The 18329-nt window shown below is 41.7% G+C and overlaps 2 protein-coding genes across 3 annotated transcripts in view; one reads left to right on the plus strand and one right to left on the minus strand.

Moving 5' to 3' along the window:
* Positions 1 to 6236: 6236 nt before the first annotated feature.
* GNG10 (G protein subunit gamma 10) lies at positions 6237 to 13129 on the plus strand. Of its 2 annotated transcripts, none has more exons than XM_074361991.1 (3): positions 6237 to 6399; positions 10982 to 11113; positions 12152 to 13129. In XM_074361991.1, the coding sequence occupies exons 1-2, from the start codon at positions 6319 to 6321 to the stop codon at positions 11105 to 11107; spliced, it is 207 nt and encodes a 68-aa protein (XP_074218092.1). In that variant the 5' UTR covers positions 6237 to 6318; the 3' UTR covers positions 11108 to 11113; positions 12152 to 13129. The 2 variants fall into 2 exon arrangements, with proteins under 2 accessions (XP_074218092.1, XP_074218091.1); XM_074361990.1 differs by having other exon boundaries at positions 6242 to 6399; positions 12147 to 13129.
* A 3027-nt stretch (positions 13130 to 16156) lies between these two features.
* Positions 16157 to 18329, minus strand: part of SHOC1 (shortage in chiasmata 1) — a 54377-nt gene continuing 52204 nt past the window's right edge. The window contains exon 26 of the mRNA XM_045506748.2: positions 16157 to 17828. Coding sequence (XP_045362704.2) covers positions 17728 to 17828 — 101 coding nt within the window. The 3' untranslated portion in view covers positions 16157 to 17727. The remainder of the gene's footprint in view (positions 17829 to 18329) is intronic.

Raw genomic sequence — 18329 nt, forward strand, 5'->3', positions numbered from 1 at the left:
AAATAGATTTATGATTAACTGTATTTCTAACCTAGTGATAAGGAAAAATAAGAGGACTGGATATGTTAGCATCATAAAGTTTGGGTGATAAAAACACTGTATCTTTGGATATTATTTTGCATGTATGCTAGAGTGCTGTATTTCCTTCTGTCTTTATATAGAACTCTCATTTCTGGAATTGCTCCTGGCAGCCTGCTGACTTGGTAAAAGTTTGGTCGGGCTCTTGGAATCGTGGTCATGGCATGGGTGAGATGAGTGGACTCTCCTTAATGGAAGGACAGTGACTCTTCCCTTCCTTCAACAAAGTGGCTTATGCTTCAGAATCCTGGAGCAAAGGGAGGGCAGTTAGTCATCACAGTGTCATTCAAGTATTCTGGGTATTTTTACTGTCTCCTTGCGCTGCCCATCCCCCACAAAAAACCAAAAGCTCCATGTTAGAAACATCTGGAGAAGAATCCTGGGTAGAGGGTCCCAGAACCCCACTAGTTAGAACATTTTTCTTGTGCTTCATTTTAGGACTATCACCATTTCCTTTTTGCGTGGTATTCGGGGGTTTATAGAGCATAGCTGCTCATTGCTTTCTATTTATTATCACTTCATATGAGTGAGGTCAGTGCTAAAATTACTCTTAGGACAATATTCATGTCAGATATCCTCATTGCAGATTCCACTACTGACTCTTCCCTCACTGGTCTTATTTCCTTATGAATTCTCCAAGTGCTACAAATCGCAGGTTGTAGTTTCATAGCACATCTGTCAGCGTGGGCCATGCCTAGAATTTTAAACGTTACGTGAAAAAATGGTTGAGTTTACAGAATTAACAACTATTTCAGTACTACTGAATTTATGTTTAGAAAATCATAGTTCATTTCCTTTGAGATTCTTTTTTGGAGGGGGAGGGACTGAAAAGTCAGTAAACTTTTAACACCCACACCTTGGAAATATTTTGCTTGAGTGGAAGGCAACTTCTCAGCTAACTTTCAGCAGGTGTTTTGAACCAGTGTGCTAGCACCAAGCTGAAAGTTCTGTGGAAGCTGAAGAGAAATGGCTTTTATTAGACACTAGTATAAACAGATCCAGCTACTTAAAGACTTTAAATCAGACATGGTCTCTGTTGAGTTATAATTGTGCACTTGAGGCAGGTAAATGTTGGTATTGATACAAAATAGTTGTATACATATGAATTATAATTCATTTTATTTACAAAATGTGGTACTCTTCACATTTAAATACGGGTTAAGGCTAAATCTAGAAACCAATAACTAAATAAAATTTGCTAAACAAATTGAACCTTTCTGGTTTCCTCATCTGTGAAATGAGGGGATCTATTTAGAGACTCAGGACTTAAAAATCTATAAGCCTGCAGATGTACACAGATTTAGGCAGGTTAGGCTGCCTGCGATTGAGAAATGTTATGAATATTTCAGTAAAAAGGCTCATAATTTGTCATAAACTTTAATCAGCTTCTTAAAGGATTCAGACAGTTGTGTATGGAGTGGATCACATGGTCTTAGGTCAGTGACATTTGGGATTTCCTACAGACTGCTTCTCCCCAGTTTCATCAGGGGATGGAGAAACTTCCTCCCATTTGACAGTGTCTCCTTTTATAACCTCAAGGGTGGAACGGCTCAGCCAGATAGACCAAGGTTTGGTTCCTGGCCCTGTAACTGACTAATAGCTTGACTCCGGGCAAGTTAGCCTCTGAACCCCATTTTTTCATCTCTAATTGTGGGGATACTAACTACATCACAGGATTATTATGGAGAATTAAACAAGATGGGGTGAGATGCCTGGCATATATTAAATACTCAAAAAATGAGTTCTCTTGCCTTCAGAGGAACAGGAAGGAGTCTCGGTAAAAATCCATGGTAATAGAGTGTTTAGTAATGATTACAAACCTGTTGTTTCTTTATTCTTTTAGTAGGTATTTAAACCCCTCACCTTGTGCAGAGTACTGTGCTAGACTGAAAACGTGATGCTCCTTGGGGCTGGAATCGTGTGTTTTAAAAGCAGCTGGCTGCCTCTTGTCTCCCCTGGGGTACAAGGTGAAGCATCGGAGATGACAGCTCAGGGAAGAACGAACTTTCAGAAAGAGTAATCTGCTACTCACGAGTTCAAGGCCTACATTTACTGAAGGGACACTTTCAGTGAGATGCAGAGGCATGCCTGGAACGGTTGCTCAAAAGGAGATCAAGTATCCCTGAGGTGCACTGCCTCCCAAACTCTCGAGAAGCCTGTAAAACTCTCTCCAGAGAATGGAATCTACCAACCTGCTGGTGAACCTTTCACTCCTGATCCATTATTCTAAGTTCCAACAATAATGCAATGGGTGTAAGCAAGTGAAACGATTTTGGTACATTCTTCTGCATTACATTAAATATAGTTGTGAATGTCTTTTCCTGTTTCTTCCTTAGAAAAGCAAAGGCAGCACCTTCCCATTATGGCATTACCTTTATGGGGAAGAGTGATTTAAAGCCCCCTTTCTGGGAAAATAACCCACTGTTGGTAAAAAGGTGACGGAATACACATCAGGAGTGAAGAATTATAGATTGTAACAGGGAAACAAATGAAATGTTTGTCTTTACAAGGACACTGACATTTCTAAAAAGTACTGAGATTCTTAGAAATAGTTGAAATATATAAGATTTTGTCTTAACCAAGAAAAAAATGTGTAACAAATTCTTTAAAATAATACACTAGTGGTCTGTGCATTTTAGCTGGGGTGAGGAAGAAAGGATACTGTGTCCCCACGTCTCAGCTTTCAGAGCTCTGAAAATTGTATCTGCGGGGACAGGCCCTCGTCCTCCCGCGGAGCAGTGACTTCAAGCTAAAATGGAAGCTCTCTCCCTGACTCCCACTGCATGTGATATACCAGGCAAGTCACTTCCTGTGTGGGTCTTGGTTCCCTCTTCTCTAAAATCTGCAGGTCTCTTCCCACTCTGAAGTTCCTGATGCAAAGATCAAGGGTGAGAAGGCATTCTGGTAAAGCATAAAGCGAAGCACAGATGGTCTGCCCTCCTCAGTCACAAGCAGCACCCAGGCTGCTCGTTCATGGCTCGCTGCGGGAGGCTGGAAGCCCAGACCCAGCTGTTTCTTTCAAAGCCAGACCACACCTCTCCAAGAACAGCACAGTCAATCATACAGAAGTGGGCAGGGTGGTGAGTGTGAACGGGCAGGAAGGAGGGAGTGGGGGCGCACCCCTAGACCTTTTCTGCTACCTCATGGCTGACACACAAGAATTACTGAGTGTTCCCTCGCTGTGGTCACCCCCACGGCAGCCTTTTCTAACTAGAGATAATCTCCTTTCTTCAGCTGTCATTGCGCTGTGCAGATGTCTCCCGCATCGCCGTCCGCCACTAAACATTTTCAGCAGCCTAGAGGCACGAGGCAGTTAGTTAGCCTCCTAAGCCAAACTCATTCTTCACTCCTCCCTTCTAACCCAGTCCTGTTTCCTAATTTCTGTGACAGGAAGCAGATCTGGCCTATGCTCTGCCTCAGAAGACTTTGCCCCCTTCCTCTGCATTTCACAACCACAGTGAAGTCCTGACTGACTTAGTCTTTCGAATTTGTTCTCCAGCTCCCCCTTCACAGTCCTAACCAGGGCCTCATTCCAGCCACCCTCTCCACCAAAAGGACAAAACTATTATTAAAGTCATCTTGTCTCCCCAACTTCAGTTCCTTTTGTATCCTCATCCCAAACTAACATTCCTAAAACGTCTTACCATGTGGTTACCGCACTGTTTGCCACAAACTGCTCTGTTCCTTTTGAGGTTTTCTGTGACTTGTCGTCCTAACAGCTTTGTATCTTCTGTTACTCACTGGAACCTTCTTTATTCATTAATTCATTCCATGTGTTCTCTGTGCTGGAATGCCTTCCCCTTCCTCTCTGCCGTCTGCAGACACATATTTCCAAAGTTTAGGTCTCACCATCTACGATGAACTTTTCCTAATCCTTCCATTCTAAATCTTTGCCCAGAGTCCTTTGCCACATCTTTTTGACATTCAACTATTCTATTCTGTCGCCAATTTTGTAATGTTTCCAACATATACTTCCATTTTTTGATTACAATACATATTAAGTTCTTTGGGGTGAGGGAACTTGCCACTAGAGAGGACTTTAAAATTTGCAAATCTGCTCTTATTACGAGATAAGAAAAACTCTTTAACAACCCAAAGACTGAACACATAGCTCACAAAGTTAATAGAAGAAATGTCCAGGCTCAACAGTTAAGACTTTTAAAAGACCTAAGACACCATTTTTCATCGAAGAGATTGGTAGAGATAAAGAGCCACAATGTAGAATTGTGCAGGTGCAGAGAAAAAGGCAGCCTTCTGGTGGGAAGAGCAATTGCTATCACCTTCTGGAGGACAAAAGTAGGGAAAAGTTTGGGAAAGTTTATATTCTTTGTTCCATCAATTCCACTTTTAGGAGTACATCCTAAAGATAAAACAGACATGGCACAAAGCTGTTAGTTTAAGGCAGTCATCATGGTGGTAAATAATAGGGCAGTAGGTAAATAAACTATGATCCAGTTGTACAATGGAATACCATGCAGCCATTAAAAATAAGAGATGTAGAGAATATCTTTTTTTTTTTTTTTACTGTTCCTGGCTCCTTTCTAGTACCAGCATCCTGGTTTTCCTTTGGGGAACCTGTCTTTCTCTTTCAATCCACATGGTTTGGGTGAGTGTCTTAGTTTGGGTTCCCCAGAGAAACAGATTCTGAGATGGAGATTTTTGTGCAGAAAGTTTGTTGGGGAGTGTGAAAATCAGCACTTGTCGGGGAATCCAGAAACTGGAGATTAGGCAGAGGGAAGAGCTAAAATGTGAAGTGGTTGCTCTAAAGGCCTCAGATGACCCTGTGGGGGTGGGGGCAGGGAGCTGGGATCATTCTTCAGCCATTGTGCCAACTTGAGGCAAGGGGGTTGGGAGTTCGGATCCTATACAACCCACATCAATCACTGGGTGACAGCTGACACCGGGAGGGGTGGCTCTGGCTATGGGGAGTTTCCAGAGGGACTCAGCTGAGAGGCGTTAGCTGCTGCTGCTCCCAGCAGGTGGGGGAAGGGGTGCCTCAGTCCTAAATGGGGAAGTTGGGCCGTATACCACCCCTCATCCTGCTCTTGGCCAGCTGCACTAATCTGAGCATTCCAACACCACACAACCCCACCTTCAAGTAGTGATTGGTTCAGGGGTCGGCACATGACTCAACAAGGGCAATGAGATTCATTATGGGGCTTTTTGCCAGAACAATTAGAAAAGAGGTTTTTATTGCTCCCGGGTTTGGTAGGCTGGGACAATGCAAGCATGGAACCTTCCTTCACAGCACTAGAGGGAGTCTATTTACCACTGAAGAAAACAAGGCCAACACTCAGAAAAAAGCAGAGCCAAGAGGAGAATGAGCCATGTGGGCCATTAAATCCACTACTTTAAAGTCCCTGGGCTTTTCAGTTACACAAGCCAGTATATTACCTTTTAGCATCAAGTTAAGTGGGTTCTCAAAATACAATGGCATACAAGAATAATAAGGATATGCTCAAAATACATGAAGTGAAAAACATCAACAACAAAAAACACACATTTTACATAGAGTAATGATGCCAGTCTTGAAAAACAAACTAATGTACACAATAAAAAAAATCGCAGCGCAAGAGAAACAATGGTTATAGTTAAATGGCGAGATAGGAGCGAGGGGACTGAATTTAACTTTCTTCCATATGGATCTCCCTACCTTGCTTACCCTACAAGTCAGCCGGTAGCGTTCCCGTCAAACAGTAACAGGCCAATAACGTTATGAACCCGTTTCTGTACCACGGAAATCCCACCAGTGGTCCCTCATCTCCCTGAGGACAGCACCTGCGCAGGGCTTAGAGGCCTGCACACCTGGCCCCTTCCTTCTCCAGCTCACCTCACACCTCGCGCCAGCCGCCCAGTCACAGTTCTGAGGCACGAGGAACGCGACTTCGCCGCCTCCGCCCCACAGCCCCTCCTGCCCCTTCTAGAAGCTTCGATGAGGAGGTGGGCGCCTCTGTGTGGTGGGGGGTGGTCCCTACACCTCCAGGGACAGGTGTAGCCGCCAGTGTCCTCTCGGTTTAGAACGCAGAGCCAGGTGTCAGTCAACCCGGGACCGCAGAGGGTCGCTCACCTGCGGCGTCCGCAGCAGCACCTCGAGGCGCGGCCGCTCGGCGGGACCGGGCGCGGGCGGCGGGGCGGGCGCAGCAGCTTCCCCGCCCCGGGGCGGCGCCGGGGCCTCGGGCCCTCGCGGCTCCCGCGCCCGCCCGTCCGCCCGTCAGTCCGCCCGGAGCCCAGGCCGCCGCCATGTCGTCCGGGGCCAGTGTGAGCGCGCTGCAGCGCCTGGTGGAGCAGCTCAAGCTGGAGGCCAGCGTGGAGAGGATCAAGGTGAGGCCCGCGCCGGCGCCTGGCCCGGGGAGCCGACACCCCCCGCCCCGCCCCGCCCCGCCCCGCCCCGCCTCGCCCCGCGGCCCGCCAGCCCGAGAGAGGAGGCCGCCGCCCGGGCGCGAGCCCGGCGGCCGGACGCGGTGGGCCGCCCGCCTGGGGACGGTCCCCGGCCCGGCCCGCGGCTCGGCCTCGGCCTCGGCGGGTGCGGGTCCGCGCGGGGCCGGGCCCGGACCCGGGCGCCCGGGGGAGGCGGGGACGCGGGCCCGAGCCGGGGAGGCCCGGGCTGGGGGGGCCGGGGAGACGCGCCTGTGCCCGCGAGGGCGGTCCCGGGCCGCGGGAGGATGGGGTCCGGAGCTGCGGAGGCGACCGAGAGGACGGGCTTTGGTGACCGTTGACAGGATGAGGGAGGAGGAAGGCGCTGCTCGGGTCTCCGGCCTGGTGACAGGATGGATGGCGTTGGAGAGGAGAGGAGAGATGATGCGTTCAGTTTTGGATACGTGGACTTTGAGGGGATGCCCGGGAGGTGCTTGGCTACCTGGGCCGAAGCTCGGAGAACAAGGCTGAAAGAACATACGGGAGTGAAAACTGTATGAAGGGACCGGAGCATGGAACCCTGGAACCAGTCGAAAGAGGTGGCCGAGAGGGGAAGCAAGAGAAAGCAAGGTTACCGAAGCGAGGAAGGAGGGGTTTTCAGAACTTTGGGGCTTAGTCAACATGTCCAATGTTTAGTCAGTTGATTAAAAAGCATCTGTTGTGTAATTGTGTTTAGCAGCTGGGATATAGTATTATTTGTAGAATGTATGTATGAATGAATGAACACTGCTCTGATAGTCCGCGGACTTCAGTGGTGGCTTTTCTCTGTACCAGGCCCTATTCTAGGTACTGAGAGTACGGAGATTCTAGTTGGGAGGATAAACAATAAACACATTAACCGATAAATAAAATGACTGAAGAGAGTAAATGATGTGACGATTGTAAAACAAGATCAAGAGAGAGCTGTGAAATGCAGAAGAGGTTTCGGTGACATGTAGCAGTAGGAGCAGAATCTAGGTTACAAGAGGGTAGGCAGACTTTTTTGAATAAAAGAAATCTGGTTTTAAAGAGGATTTTTTAAAAACATTTTTTATTGATTTATAATCATTTTACAATGTGTCAAATTCAAGTGTAGAGCACAATTTTTCAGTTATACATGAACATATATATATATTCATTGTCACATTTTTTTCTCTCTGAGCTACCGTACGATCTTGTGTATATTTCCCTGTGCTATACAGTATAATCTTGTTTATCTATTCTACAATTTTGAAATCCCGTCTATCCCTTCCCACCCTCCACTCCCTTGGCAACCTCAAGTTTGTATTCCATGTCTATGAGTCTGTTTCTGTTTTATATTTATGCTTTGTTTGTTTGTTTGTTTTTTTAGATTCCACATATGAGCGATCTCATATGGTATTTTTCTTTCTCTTTCTGGCTTACTTCACTTAGAATGACATTCTCCAGGAGCATCTATGTTGCATCAAATGGCGTTATGTTGTCTGTTTTTATGGCTGAGTAGTATTCCATTGTATAAATGTACCACATCTTCTTTATCCAGTCATCCGTTGATGGACATTTAGGCTGTCTCCATGTCTTGGCTATTGTAAATAGTGCTGCTATGAACATTGGGTGCAGGTGTCATCCTGAAGCAGGGTTCCTTCTGGGTATATGCCCAGGAGTGGGATTTTTTTTCTTAATTTAGGAAATGAAAAGCTGTATTTTGAGGTTGAAAGGAAGGAACAAACTGTTTTTTTAGGTTAAGGGGGAGAAACAAATGGAGAAGGAGAACTGGAAGTAGAGACAGGAAAAAGGAGGAAGGATATGTGTAAACATAGATGTTTCCAGATACGGGCTTGAGGACTTGTATGACGACAGTTTTCTTTGTGAAACAGGAGGCCAAGTTTTCTTCCAGGGCAGGAGAAAGGGAACTAATGGGGTCACAAGAGCTGAGGATGGAGGCGAGCGCTGTTGGGAAGGGGAGAGGACTCTCCGATAGGCATCTCCCTAGGCACTGTGATTGTGATATTGGAGACTGACTGTCCTGTTATTTTCATTTTTTCTCCAGCAGCATTTGGCCGCCCAGGAATCTGAGTGCCCAGAGTGAATGGTAGTTGATCCAAGTAGTGGGTTAGCAGGAGAGGTAATGCCGGAGAGATGGAAATGAAGGCGGAGAGCAAGGAGTTTGTGGTTCTGGCCAGAAAGAGGCTGAACCGAGGCTGGATAGAGAAGGAACAGAGCCAGCCTCCCAGGGATGGGCAGACAGAAAATGGGGAGGTGTCCCCCTGAGGTCCAAAGAGCAGGTGTAGTGAGAAGAAAGGAAGCACCCTGAATGGGAAGGAGAGATTGTGATTGGAAGGTAGGAAGATGGAGTGTGAAATTTTAGATGTGGAGCAGTTAGGAGTGTTGGCTGTAACTCTTGGCATTGAGGAGAAGTTTATTTGAGGAGAGGAGGTCAGGGAACTGAAACTAGGGTTATTGAAAATGTTCTCGACAATGTTGGGATCCGAGGTGGAAAGAAAAACTGTGAGCCAGATGCTGGCCTACCAGAAGGGCTGGGGAATATGTTCTTACCTACATTTAAAAAATAATTACCAGTGGGATCCCAAGACTCTTGCCGCATTTCTGTGCCGCTGTTTTACACGAGGCTGAAGGCGTCCCAGACATCTGACCTGTTATCCTGTGAGAATATCATTATAAAGCACATTCATATAATTTGTGAGCTTTTCTTTTACTTGAGTGGGCAGGAGCACCCGTAGCACTGAACTCATTTTGTATCAAAGCAATTTTGCTTGCAGAAAGCTATGAAATAAAACATGTCCCTTAAGTTAAAAAAAAAATTACGGTTGATAAAACTGAGACTCAGAGAATTCAAGTGAATTGCTCAAAGTCACACAGATGAGCTTATTTGCGGGGTGTCCTCATAGGAGTATGGTTTAGGGTGCTTGGCTGAGCTTTTCTCAGGCAACCCCTTAGGGAGTCACAATATTCCAGGGTCTGGCCTGCCTCATTTCAGGGCTCAGTGATGGATGTTCCCAGCACACCCAGACATGCCTTCTTTTTTAGCAGACTTGCTAACTGGTAAATTAACCAGAATATGTTTCCTAGCATATGTTGGAGGCCACCTCTTCCTAGTGATTAAAATACTCAGTATCCTTCCAAGGACCCCTTCTTTGCTTTGGGGAAGTCTCTCAGAAGTTGGTGGGTCAGCCTGGCTCAAACCAAGGAAAGTCATATAATTTGAGTGGGGACTATCCCACCTCCGCTGGCAGGATACAGCTTCTAAGTGTTGGGTCCGCATCTCTCTCCCTTGAAAGGGCTAGAGATATGCTGACCACTTTTAGTCTTCTCTTCTTTTCTTTACATATCCCACACCTTAACTTTTTGACCATGTTCTTCAGGTGATAGCGGTCTTAGGGTTCCAACCACAGTAAGGGAAGTAGCTGCAGAGACTTTTGAGGCCTAGGCTTGGAACTTGACCATCATTTCTGCCACATGGTCCTGATGAAAGCAAGCCACAAGGCCAGCCTAGATTCAAGCAGTGGATCAAGACTCTACTTCCTGGTGGTAGGAGCTGCAAAGTACGGTGACCATTTTTGCAATCTGCCACAAATGATTGCTGACTGTATGTCAGAGCTATTCCAAGTGCTTTACATGCATTAACTCATTTAATCATTACATCAACTCAGTGAGGTAGGCACTGTTAGTAAATACATTTCACAGATGAGAAAACAGTACTGAGAAATTAAGTAACTTGCCCAGAGGCTACATTCTTAACCAATAAGCTATCCTGCTTCAAAAGCATGGTGGAGGAACCTTGTCACTTATCTTAAGCAGACTAGATAAAGCTCCATCCAGCCCTGTAAATATTAAGACAGTTTGTTCACATGGCAAACCTGGATGTATCAACACATACTTTATAAGTGAAAAATGTGTAAAGGGCACACTACAATAAGCTAATTCTTTACCAATTCAGTGGCAAAAACTAGGATTCTAATTGGATCAAAGATACGGCTTTATCTTTCCTTTATTGAATTAAGCCACTAAGCCAAAAATACCCTAAATCACAGTACATTGAAATTATAACCTTTCCTCTTTAGAATTCAGTTATTAGAACTTTTGCACAGACATAGAAAACGAACTTATGATTACCAGGGCGGGGAGGGGGATGGGAAGGGATAAATTGGGAGTTCAAGCTTTGCAGATACTAACTACCATATATAAAATAGATAAACAAGTTCATACTGTATAGCACAGGGAACTATATTCAATATCTTACAGTAACGTATGGTGAAAAAGAATATGAAAACAAATACATGTATGTTCCTGTATGACTGAAGCGTTGTGCTGTACACCAGACATTGACACAGAACATTGTAAATTGACTGTATTTCAATTAAAAAAAAAGAAACTTTTAGCAAAAGAGAGACTTTCAGAGGTTGTAGGAAGTGTGACCTTTCTCAGGTTCTATGATCATTTTTCAGTCTCAAGTAGCTGCTGGATGGATCTGGCTGTGAGCAGCACATCAGCTCTTGTCCCTGTGTTCCAGGTCTCTCAGGCGGCTGCAGAGCTCCAACAGTACTGCATGCAAAATGCCTGCAAGGATGCCCTGCTGGTGGGTGTTCCAGCTGGGAGCAACCCCTTCCGGGAGCCCAGATCCTGTGCTTTACTCTGAAGACTGGTGAGTAATGATATACCAGGCCGTCTTGGGGCCACGGCATCACCACAGGCCTTCCCAAAGGATTTGGGCAACTGGGGTTTAAATATCAACGATTCTTGGGGGAATTAAAATAAAACTCAGCCAAATGCACAACTTTCCCTGAAGGGTGACTTTAGTTTGTCTGCCTGTGGAATGCATTTAATGCGGAGAGTCTCAGCCCTCTTAGCACTAACTCATGAGATGATGATATCCTTACGTGCTTGAGCGCTTGAGTCTAGTTGGCCAGCAGTAGTTTCTTGACCTTAATCCCACCTTCTCTGTCCTTACACCGTCCCAGAGATGTGATTTGCTGCTTGGTGGTATCAACTGCCTTGTTACTCTTAGGGCTAAGGGTTCCCCAGAGGAGGAGACTTGTTCCTACTACCAGCTGTGATCTCTTTCCTCGAGGTCTTCAGAATGTATTTCTGTGTTTTAGTAAAGAAATATAGCTACTGGGGAAAAGTGTGAGTTAGGTTAAAAGAGCCTTAAAAATTGATTGCGGAAATGAAAACACCTCTTTGGTAGCTTACGATAGATTTCCTGAGGCCTTAATGCATTGTATGGGATCTCACTCACATTTTCACTTTTTTTTTTTTTGGAAGAGTTCAGGGCATAGATGGTTGGAGTCTTTGGGGCCAGTATATTTCAAATTATGTGTTCTAAGGATTGTTCATACAAGAAGTTATCATCTTAGGTTTTTTCCCACATACTTGAAAAGGAAATTATTCACATTAACAAGAAGGAAGTAATCATACTATCAGGTACTATTGTACCTTTTAATGGAAAATGTCCACATTTATTGTATTAAAATAATAGTCTTAAGCTCGCATAGCATTTTTCTTTTTACAGAGCACTTTCATGGGTGCTACGCACTCAGTGGTATAGTTTGGAATTTTTGGTATTAACCTGTTACTTCCTACTTTGAGAACCTTAAAGTGACCTATGAAATGATGACTAGTTAATTTTATGCATAAATCTTACTAAGTGAAAACTTACCAAATTCTCTGTCTGGTAGGGAAGAAGTTTGCTGAGGAATGCTTTCAAGCACAAAGTGATGAATGACTGCCTCCAAATCTCAAGAAAACACTCCTCTAGCCAAATGACTTTTAGATATTTCAGACCTTTCCTGTGGCCTGGTCTTTTAGCCAAATTCTATGGAAACTGATGAGTTTCTACTCAAGGAAACTGGGTGAGGAGTAGATTTTAAATAATAATGACCTGGTTCTTTTGTTGAAGTGCTTTATGCTTAAGACAAACAAAAACCTTACCACCAAATATACCAAAATACACCTCTTTTATTAAGTGAATTACTAATGTTTCTATACCTGTAATGTTATGTATGTTTTATTTACTGGATGTTTATATATCAGGAAGGAAAACAGTTTTGTTGGTTAAAAAATCGAATATTTGTAATTTGCTGTTCTTAAGGTTTTTTGGTAATGTAACAAAATTTGTTTTCTCATGAATTTACAATTTCTAAATGAGGACAAGCAAGCATAAAATTAGGGGAAAAAATAGCCTTTGTTAATCAAATGATGTCTTGATTTTTCTAAATGAGAATATGGTTTTATTTTTCACACTAAGCATCTCACACTAAGCATGTTTCTTAGCAAACCCTTTTGGAAAGATTAATGTTGTATTGTGTATTAGATTGCCCCACCCTGTATATGAAGTAGATTTCATCTTTGTCTTCTTAAGTTGCTCTACTTTATAGTTGTGGTTATACTTAAAAAACAAACAAAGAAACAAACCACATTGTTTCATGTCTTTAAAACAGTATATAAATGTGATTTACAGAACATTGCAAATGAGTAAAAAGAAAGTAGTGTGAAAATATTACAACCTAAAGGAATTCTTAATGTCACAAGTGTTTTACTTTGATGATGTGCCTTTGATTTAATTTGGGACATTTTTGAAAGGATACTTTGTGTTTGTAATAATCTTTGAGGAACTTGGAAATAAAATTTCTGCTTAATTCATCATTTTCTATGACAGCAACCCTTCGTGTCTGATTTTGTTTTAAGGCTTCATAGATTTTTCTTTGCTTGTGAGATTGAGTGCTGGAAGTGAAAGGTAAAATTTTTGTTTACAAACCCTTGTAGAATTTTGTCAAAATAGATATATTTATAATATGCAGAAATATCTCAGTTAGTGGCAAAATTTGCTCTTTGAAATAGCTATGTATAAATCTAAAAATAAATAAATGAAAATATCTTTGAACATAAGTGGTATTACAGTAGAGAAAATAGAAGCCATTAGATGGGAACTCCCTTAACTTCTGACCGCTACACTTCCAAATTAAGTGATCTGAATCCCTTCCATTCGATCAGAATTTAGGTGTCCCCCCTACCCCAAATTTAGGTGTCCCTTTTCTAACCCTCTTATTCTGTGGATCTGTTTTACCTTCTCTGAAATGACACACTCTCAATTATCCTTTCTCTCCTTTATCTTCAACTTCTCTATTGGATCCTTTCTGCCAGCATTTGAACATGTTCCATTCTCCATCTTAACAATAAGCATTAAAAAAACTCCATTAAAAAACAAATTTTCAGTTATAAAAGGTGAAGAGATCTGTACAGCACAGTGCCTGTAGTTAACAGTGCTGATTGTATACTTAAAAATTTGCTAAGAGGGTAGATTTTATGCTAATTGTTTTATGACACAAAATAATTAGTAAGAAAGCAGGAGGAAATTTTTGGAGGTCATGGGTAAGTTTGTAGCATAGACTGTGGTAGTGGTTTCATAGGTATATACTTATCTCCAAACTCATTCAGTTGTATACGTTAATTATTTACTTACAGCTTTTTATGTGTCAAAAAAACCCTCTTGATTTCCCTTTGCCCTTTGGCAAAAACTTGATGGGATATTACAAGAAAACTAGACATCTCAGTTATGAATATAGATGTAACTGTCTTAAATATAAGCAATCAAATTCAGCAGTATATCAAGAGAAGATACAATCTGACAAGCTAGTTTGGTAGAAGGAAATCTATCAATGTCATTCATTACATGAAGGTTTTAAAGAAGAAAATCTACGCCAAGTCATTTGATAAAATTCAATAACTGTTCTGAATAAAAACTAAGTGGATTAGTGAAATAAGAAGAGAAAGAAATTAAAGACAGTAGAGACAGTTTATCAAAGCCAACAGCAAATTTCATATTATATGGTGAAATGTGGAAGCATTCATCATTCTAGGAACAAACAAGATACTTTTTATCACCACTGTTATGAAACCACTTTGGAAGTCTTAGCTAATGCAGTAAGATGAAAAAAGGAAATGGTGTAAACATTTAAGAAGAAATAATAACTATTTATGGATTATATAATTGTACACTTTGAAAACTCAGAGTATAGTAAAAGAAATACTTGAATTTATGATACAGTTTGGAAGGCTGGCTGGATACAAAGTATATATGGAAAAATGAAAAGCATTTTCTGCACTGGCAATAGCTAGTTAGAAATGGAAATGGAAACTGTATCCCATTTCCACTTTAATGACAAAAAATACTTGAGAATACATTTAACGAAAGTGCAAGAGTTATAAAGAAAAGATTTTACTGATGTTTATAGAACAGAGGACATTAGGACAATTTCATTAAAATGTAATCTTACTAAAATTCATTTATAAATTTAGTGGAATTCCTCATTTCAAAAGGAAACTGATTAAAACATCTGAAAGTTCATATGGAAAATCAAGTGTCCAAGAATAGTTCTTAAAAATCCATGTGTATAAAACATGGGAGGGTGAAACTTGCCTTACTAGATTCCAAAACTCACTTTGAAGCTGCTGAATCAAAACAATATGATTTAAAAGAACAAAAAATTAAGAAAAAACATCCAAAACAAACAATATTATCGTGGTGTAAGAATAGACAAATAGATGATTGGATGGATCATAATAGTTCAGAAATAGCCTTGACTTTTTTTTTTTCTATTCAGTGGGAAAGTGTAGTTAACATAATAAGTGGTGGCTATCCATTTGGAAGGATATTAAAGGCCTGTATTATACTATGTAAAAAAATTCCACATAGGTTAAAGAAAGGTAATACAGAAGCAGCAGAAGAAAGTTAGGAGAATAGTTATGTAACTTCAGGGTGAAAGAGGTTTCCTAAGCAAGGCAGGAAACCCAGAACTCAAAACAGAAAAGAATATGTATGCTTGACGATCAAATTAAGTAATTTAAGTATTGAATTTAAAAACTCTTGTATGATAAAAATTGTAAAACACAAATAGAAAAACAAAAGGCAGAAAAGTGACTTTTTTTCAGCCCTCATTGTGGATTGCTACAGTTTGTACTTCTCACCCTCTCTAAGCCAGGCTGCTCTATCTATTAAAATTGTTGGATCCTTTTCTTTAGGGTAGGCTTATTATTTGGGGAGAATAACCAGGCTCTTCCTATGAGAGGCAAGGGGTGGGACACCCTGGTGTTGACCCCCAGTTGTACACTGAGAGTCAGTGACAAGGGAAGGGGTATCCTGTGTGCATCCACAGTTGGAAGGGACAGCTGATGTTCTGGTGGGTCCTACAAAGTTTGGGTTGGGCCTAGGAGCTGAGGTAAGGCCGCTCAAGAGCCCTCAGAGGTGAGCATCACTATCAGCAGCCATGCATCTCAGGGCAAGTTAACACGCTTAGGACATGAGAAACCTCGTGGGGAAATGCTGTCAGAAAAAGAATCAGTTTCCATGGCAAGAGCCAACCTGGGAAGTTGGGGCTGTTTCAAATAATTCCATGTAATGGGGTATATGGGAGAAGATGTTGGAGGCTTGACTGACACTTTTGGTTCCCTAACAAGGGCCTGTCCAGACCCTCCAGGTTTCTCCTGTGAACCAACCCAATGTGTCACGTGACATTGGCTCCCGGGGAGTGCTCTGCTGGAGCAGCGCTCACTGACTTCATCCACTGTTCCCAGGCCTCCGACACAGGACTTGCCGCCCAATAACACCTCTGATGGGCCGTAGCACAAGAGGCTGCTCCGGGCCCAGGGAGAACGAATGTGCCCTTAGACACCAAGCATCACTGAGAAATGCCGGCAGGAGGACTCAGATGCTTTCTCTCCATTCGGTGAGGAAGCAGGGAGGTGGGTGTTGGCAGCTTGGCCTGAGCTTGCCCCATTCCAGGGCCTGTAGAGAAAGTCCTCTTCTCTGGAAGCTGATTAAAGACGGGATCAAGGAGATCTGCAAGCTGGGAAGACTTAGCTTTACCTTAGTTTGGGAGTAACCCTGCCAAAACTTAAAGTACAACAGAAATTCCAATAAGATTTCCAGAAATAGTTTCTCTTTAAAGTCTCCACCCTCTACACACCCAAGTGAAACCAAACATCTTATAAATGAAAGTGTAGTAGAAAGAGAAGAGGAAAGGCAGAGAGCTGATGTGAAGTCAAGTCTGTTTCAAAAAGGAGGATGTGATTAACAGTATCAAACGCTGAAGAGAAGTCACATAAGGTGGTGTCTGAAGGTCCTTTGGGTCCAAGAAAGTAGAGGTCAATTTTGGTAGCAACCAGGTGATAATTTCAGAAGTCAGGAAAGTGAGACAATATGCCTGTGGTCTTCAAACATTTTTGCTAAAATAATGACAAAAATCATTGACATATAAATGTTTCATCATAATTTTGAACAGTTGCAAAGAATAAAATTTTATTAGACATTCTGACATTTAAAAATGAAATTATTACATCTTTCTTTTAAATGTATTCAGTGGAATACAAATACTATAGTAATTAAAAACCTATAATCATCCATTTAAAAATATGCAAACTATCCTCCCAAAATGTTGTGCTAACAATATAGGAAAGTGTTCTTCCTCCCACATGCTGACAATGGATATGATGAATTCTCAAAAAATTTGCCAATCTGATAGGTGAAAACACAGTAACTTATTGTTGTGCTTTGCATTTGCCTAATAAGTAATGAAGCTGAAAATTGTTTCAAATGTTTATTGGCTACTTTGTTTCTTATGTGTTTAATCTGTTCATATATTTTGCCATTCTTCTATTAGGTTGTCTTTTTCCTATCAATTTGTAGGAATTCTTTGTATATTAGGAATGTAAGCCCTTTTTCTATCATGTGGGTTGCAAATATTTTCTCTTAGTGATTTGTCTGAAAATTTTGTTTATGAACGCAGCATTTTAAACTGGAAGTTCTCTAACTTCAGTTTTACCCTAGGTTTTAACTCTGTTGGTGGTGGAGGGTTGACTGTGGTGATCTTCAGTTCAGACTCAGGGGGTCAGACTGAGATGGAGGCTCATTTGAAAGGCTTGCTGGAGGAAAGCTGGGAGGCAGTGAGCCCTCAGGAGACAACAAAATAAACCTTTTACATACATACAGTGAGGTTTTCTATTTCTCTTTAAAAAAAAAAAGGCTGGGTGAATCTGGGAAAAATCTGGATCTTTTAACAATATTATGCTAATTAGAATATTTTACTTAAAAAGATATAAACTATAGGGCAAAATATATACTATGAAAATTTAATATAGAATCACCACGAACATCTAAGAACAACTGCATTTTCTTCGATATATGAGTACATCTAAATCATTTTGTTACCAGTTTAGCAAAAGAAACAATGGAATGTGGCATGTAGCACAATATTCTTTCTTTCAAAAAAATCTTAGACGAGTTTGTCCATCAAGTCTACCAGGGACTTTTTCATACACTAGACGACGTTTTTTGAATTGCGGTAGTGGTGAACACGTGAAATCTGTTAAAAGGAGAAAAAGGAAAACCATTTTATTGCTGAGTAATAAGTGTAGCTATTTTTTTTCCCAGCTGTTCAAATGGATCCTGTCTTTTCACCATCTATCTATACAAAGTGTTAAAATTTCCAAACAAGATAAAATAATGACTATTAAAAATTATGTTTTCTAGCATAAATGCACCTGTTCCTAATGGCCCAATACTAATTAGTGTTAGATACATATATTTGTTTGCTCATGTCTTGTACAAACAATTAAATCTCCTTGCATTTAAGACTCTTGCTTTTAAATTTCCCTTCATTAAGCCTATTCCTTAATGCATATCTGTATTGTTGTGGTGTTTATCCTGAGCTCTGATATATGTAGGTGGTGATCATGTCTAGACTCACCTTTTATGACTGTATTATATGTGACACATTAGTCTGAAATATTCTAGATTTGGATACTTATGGGGCTGATTGATTGAATTAAGGAAAGGGGAGGCTAAAGTATTTTAAATGATTTTA

Source organism: Camelus bactrianus, chromosome 4 (assembly GCF_048773025.1).
Source record: "Camelus bactrianus isolate YW-2024 breed Bactrian camel chromosome 4, ASM4877302v1, whole genome shotgun sequence".
In the NCBI taxonomy this organism is placed as follows: Eukaryota; Metazoa; Chordata; class Mammalia; order Artiodactyla; family Camelidae; genus Camelus; species Camelus bactrianus.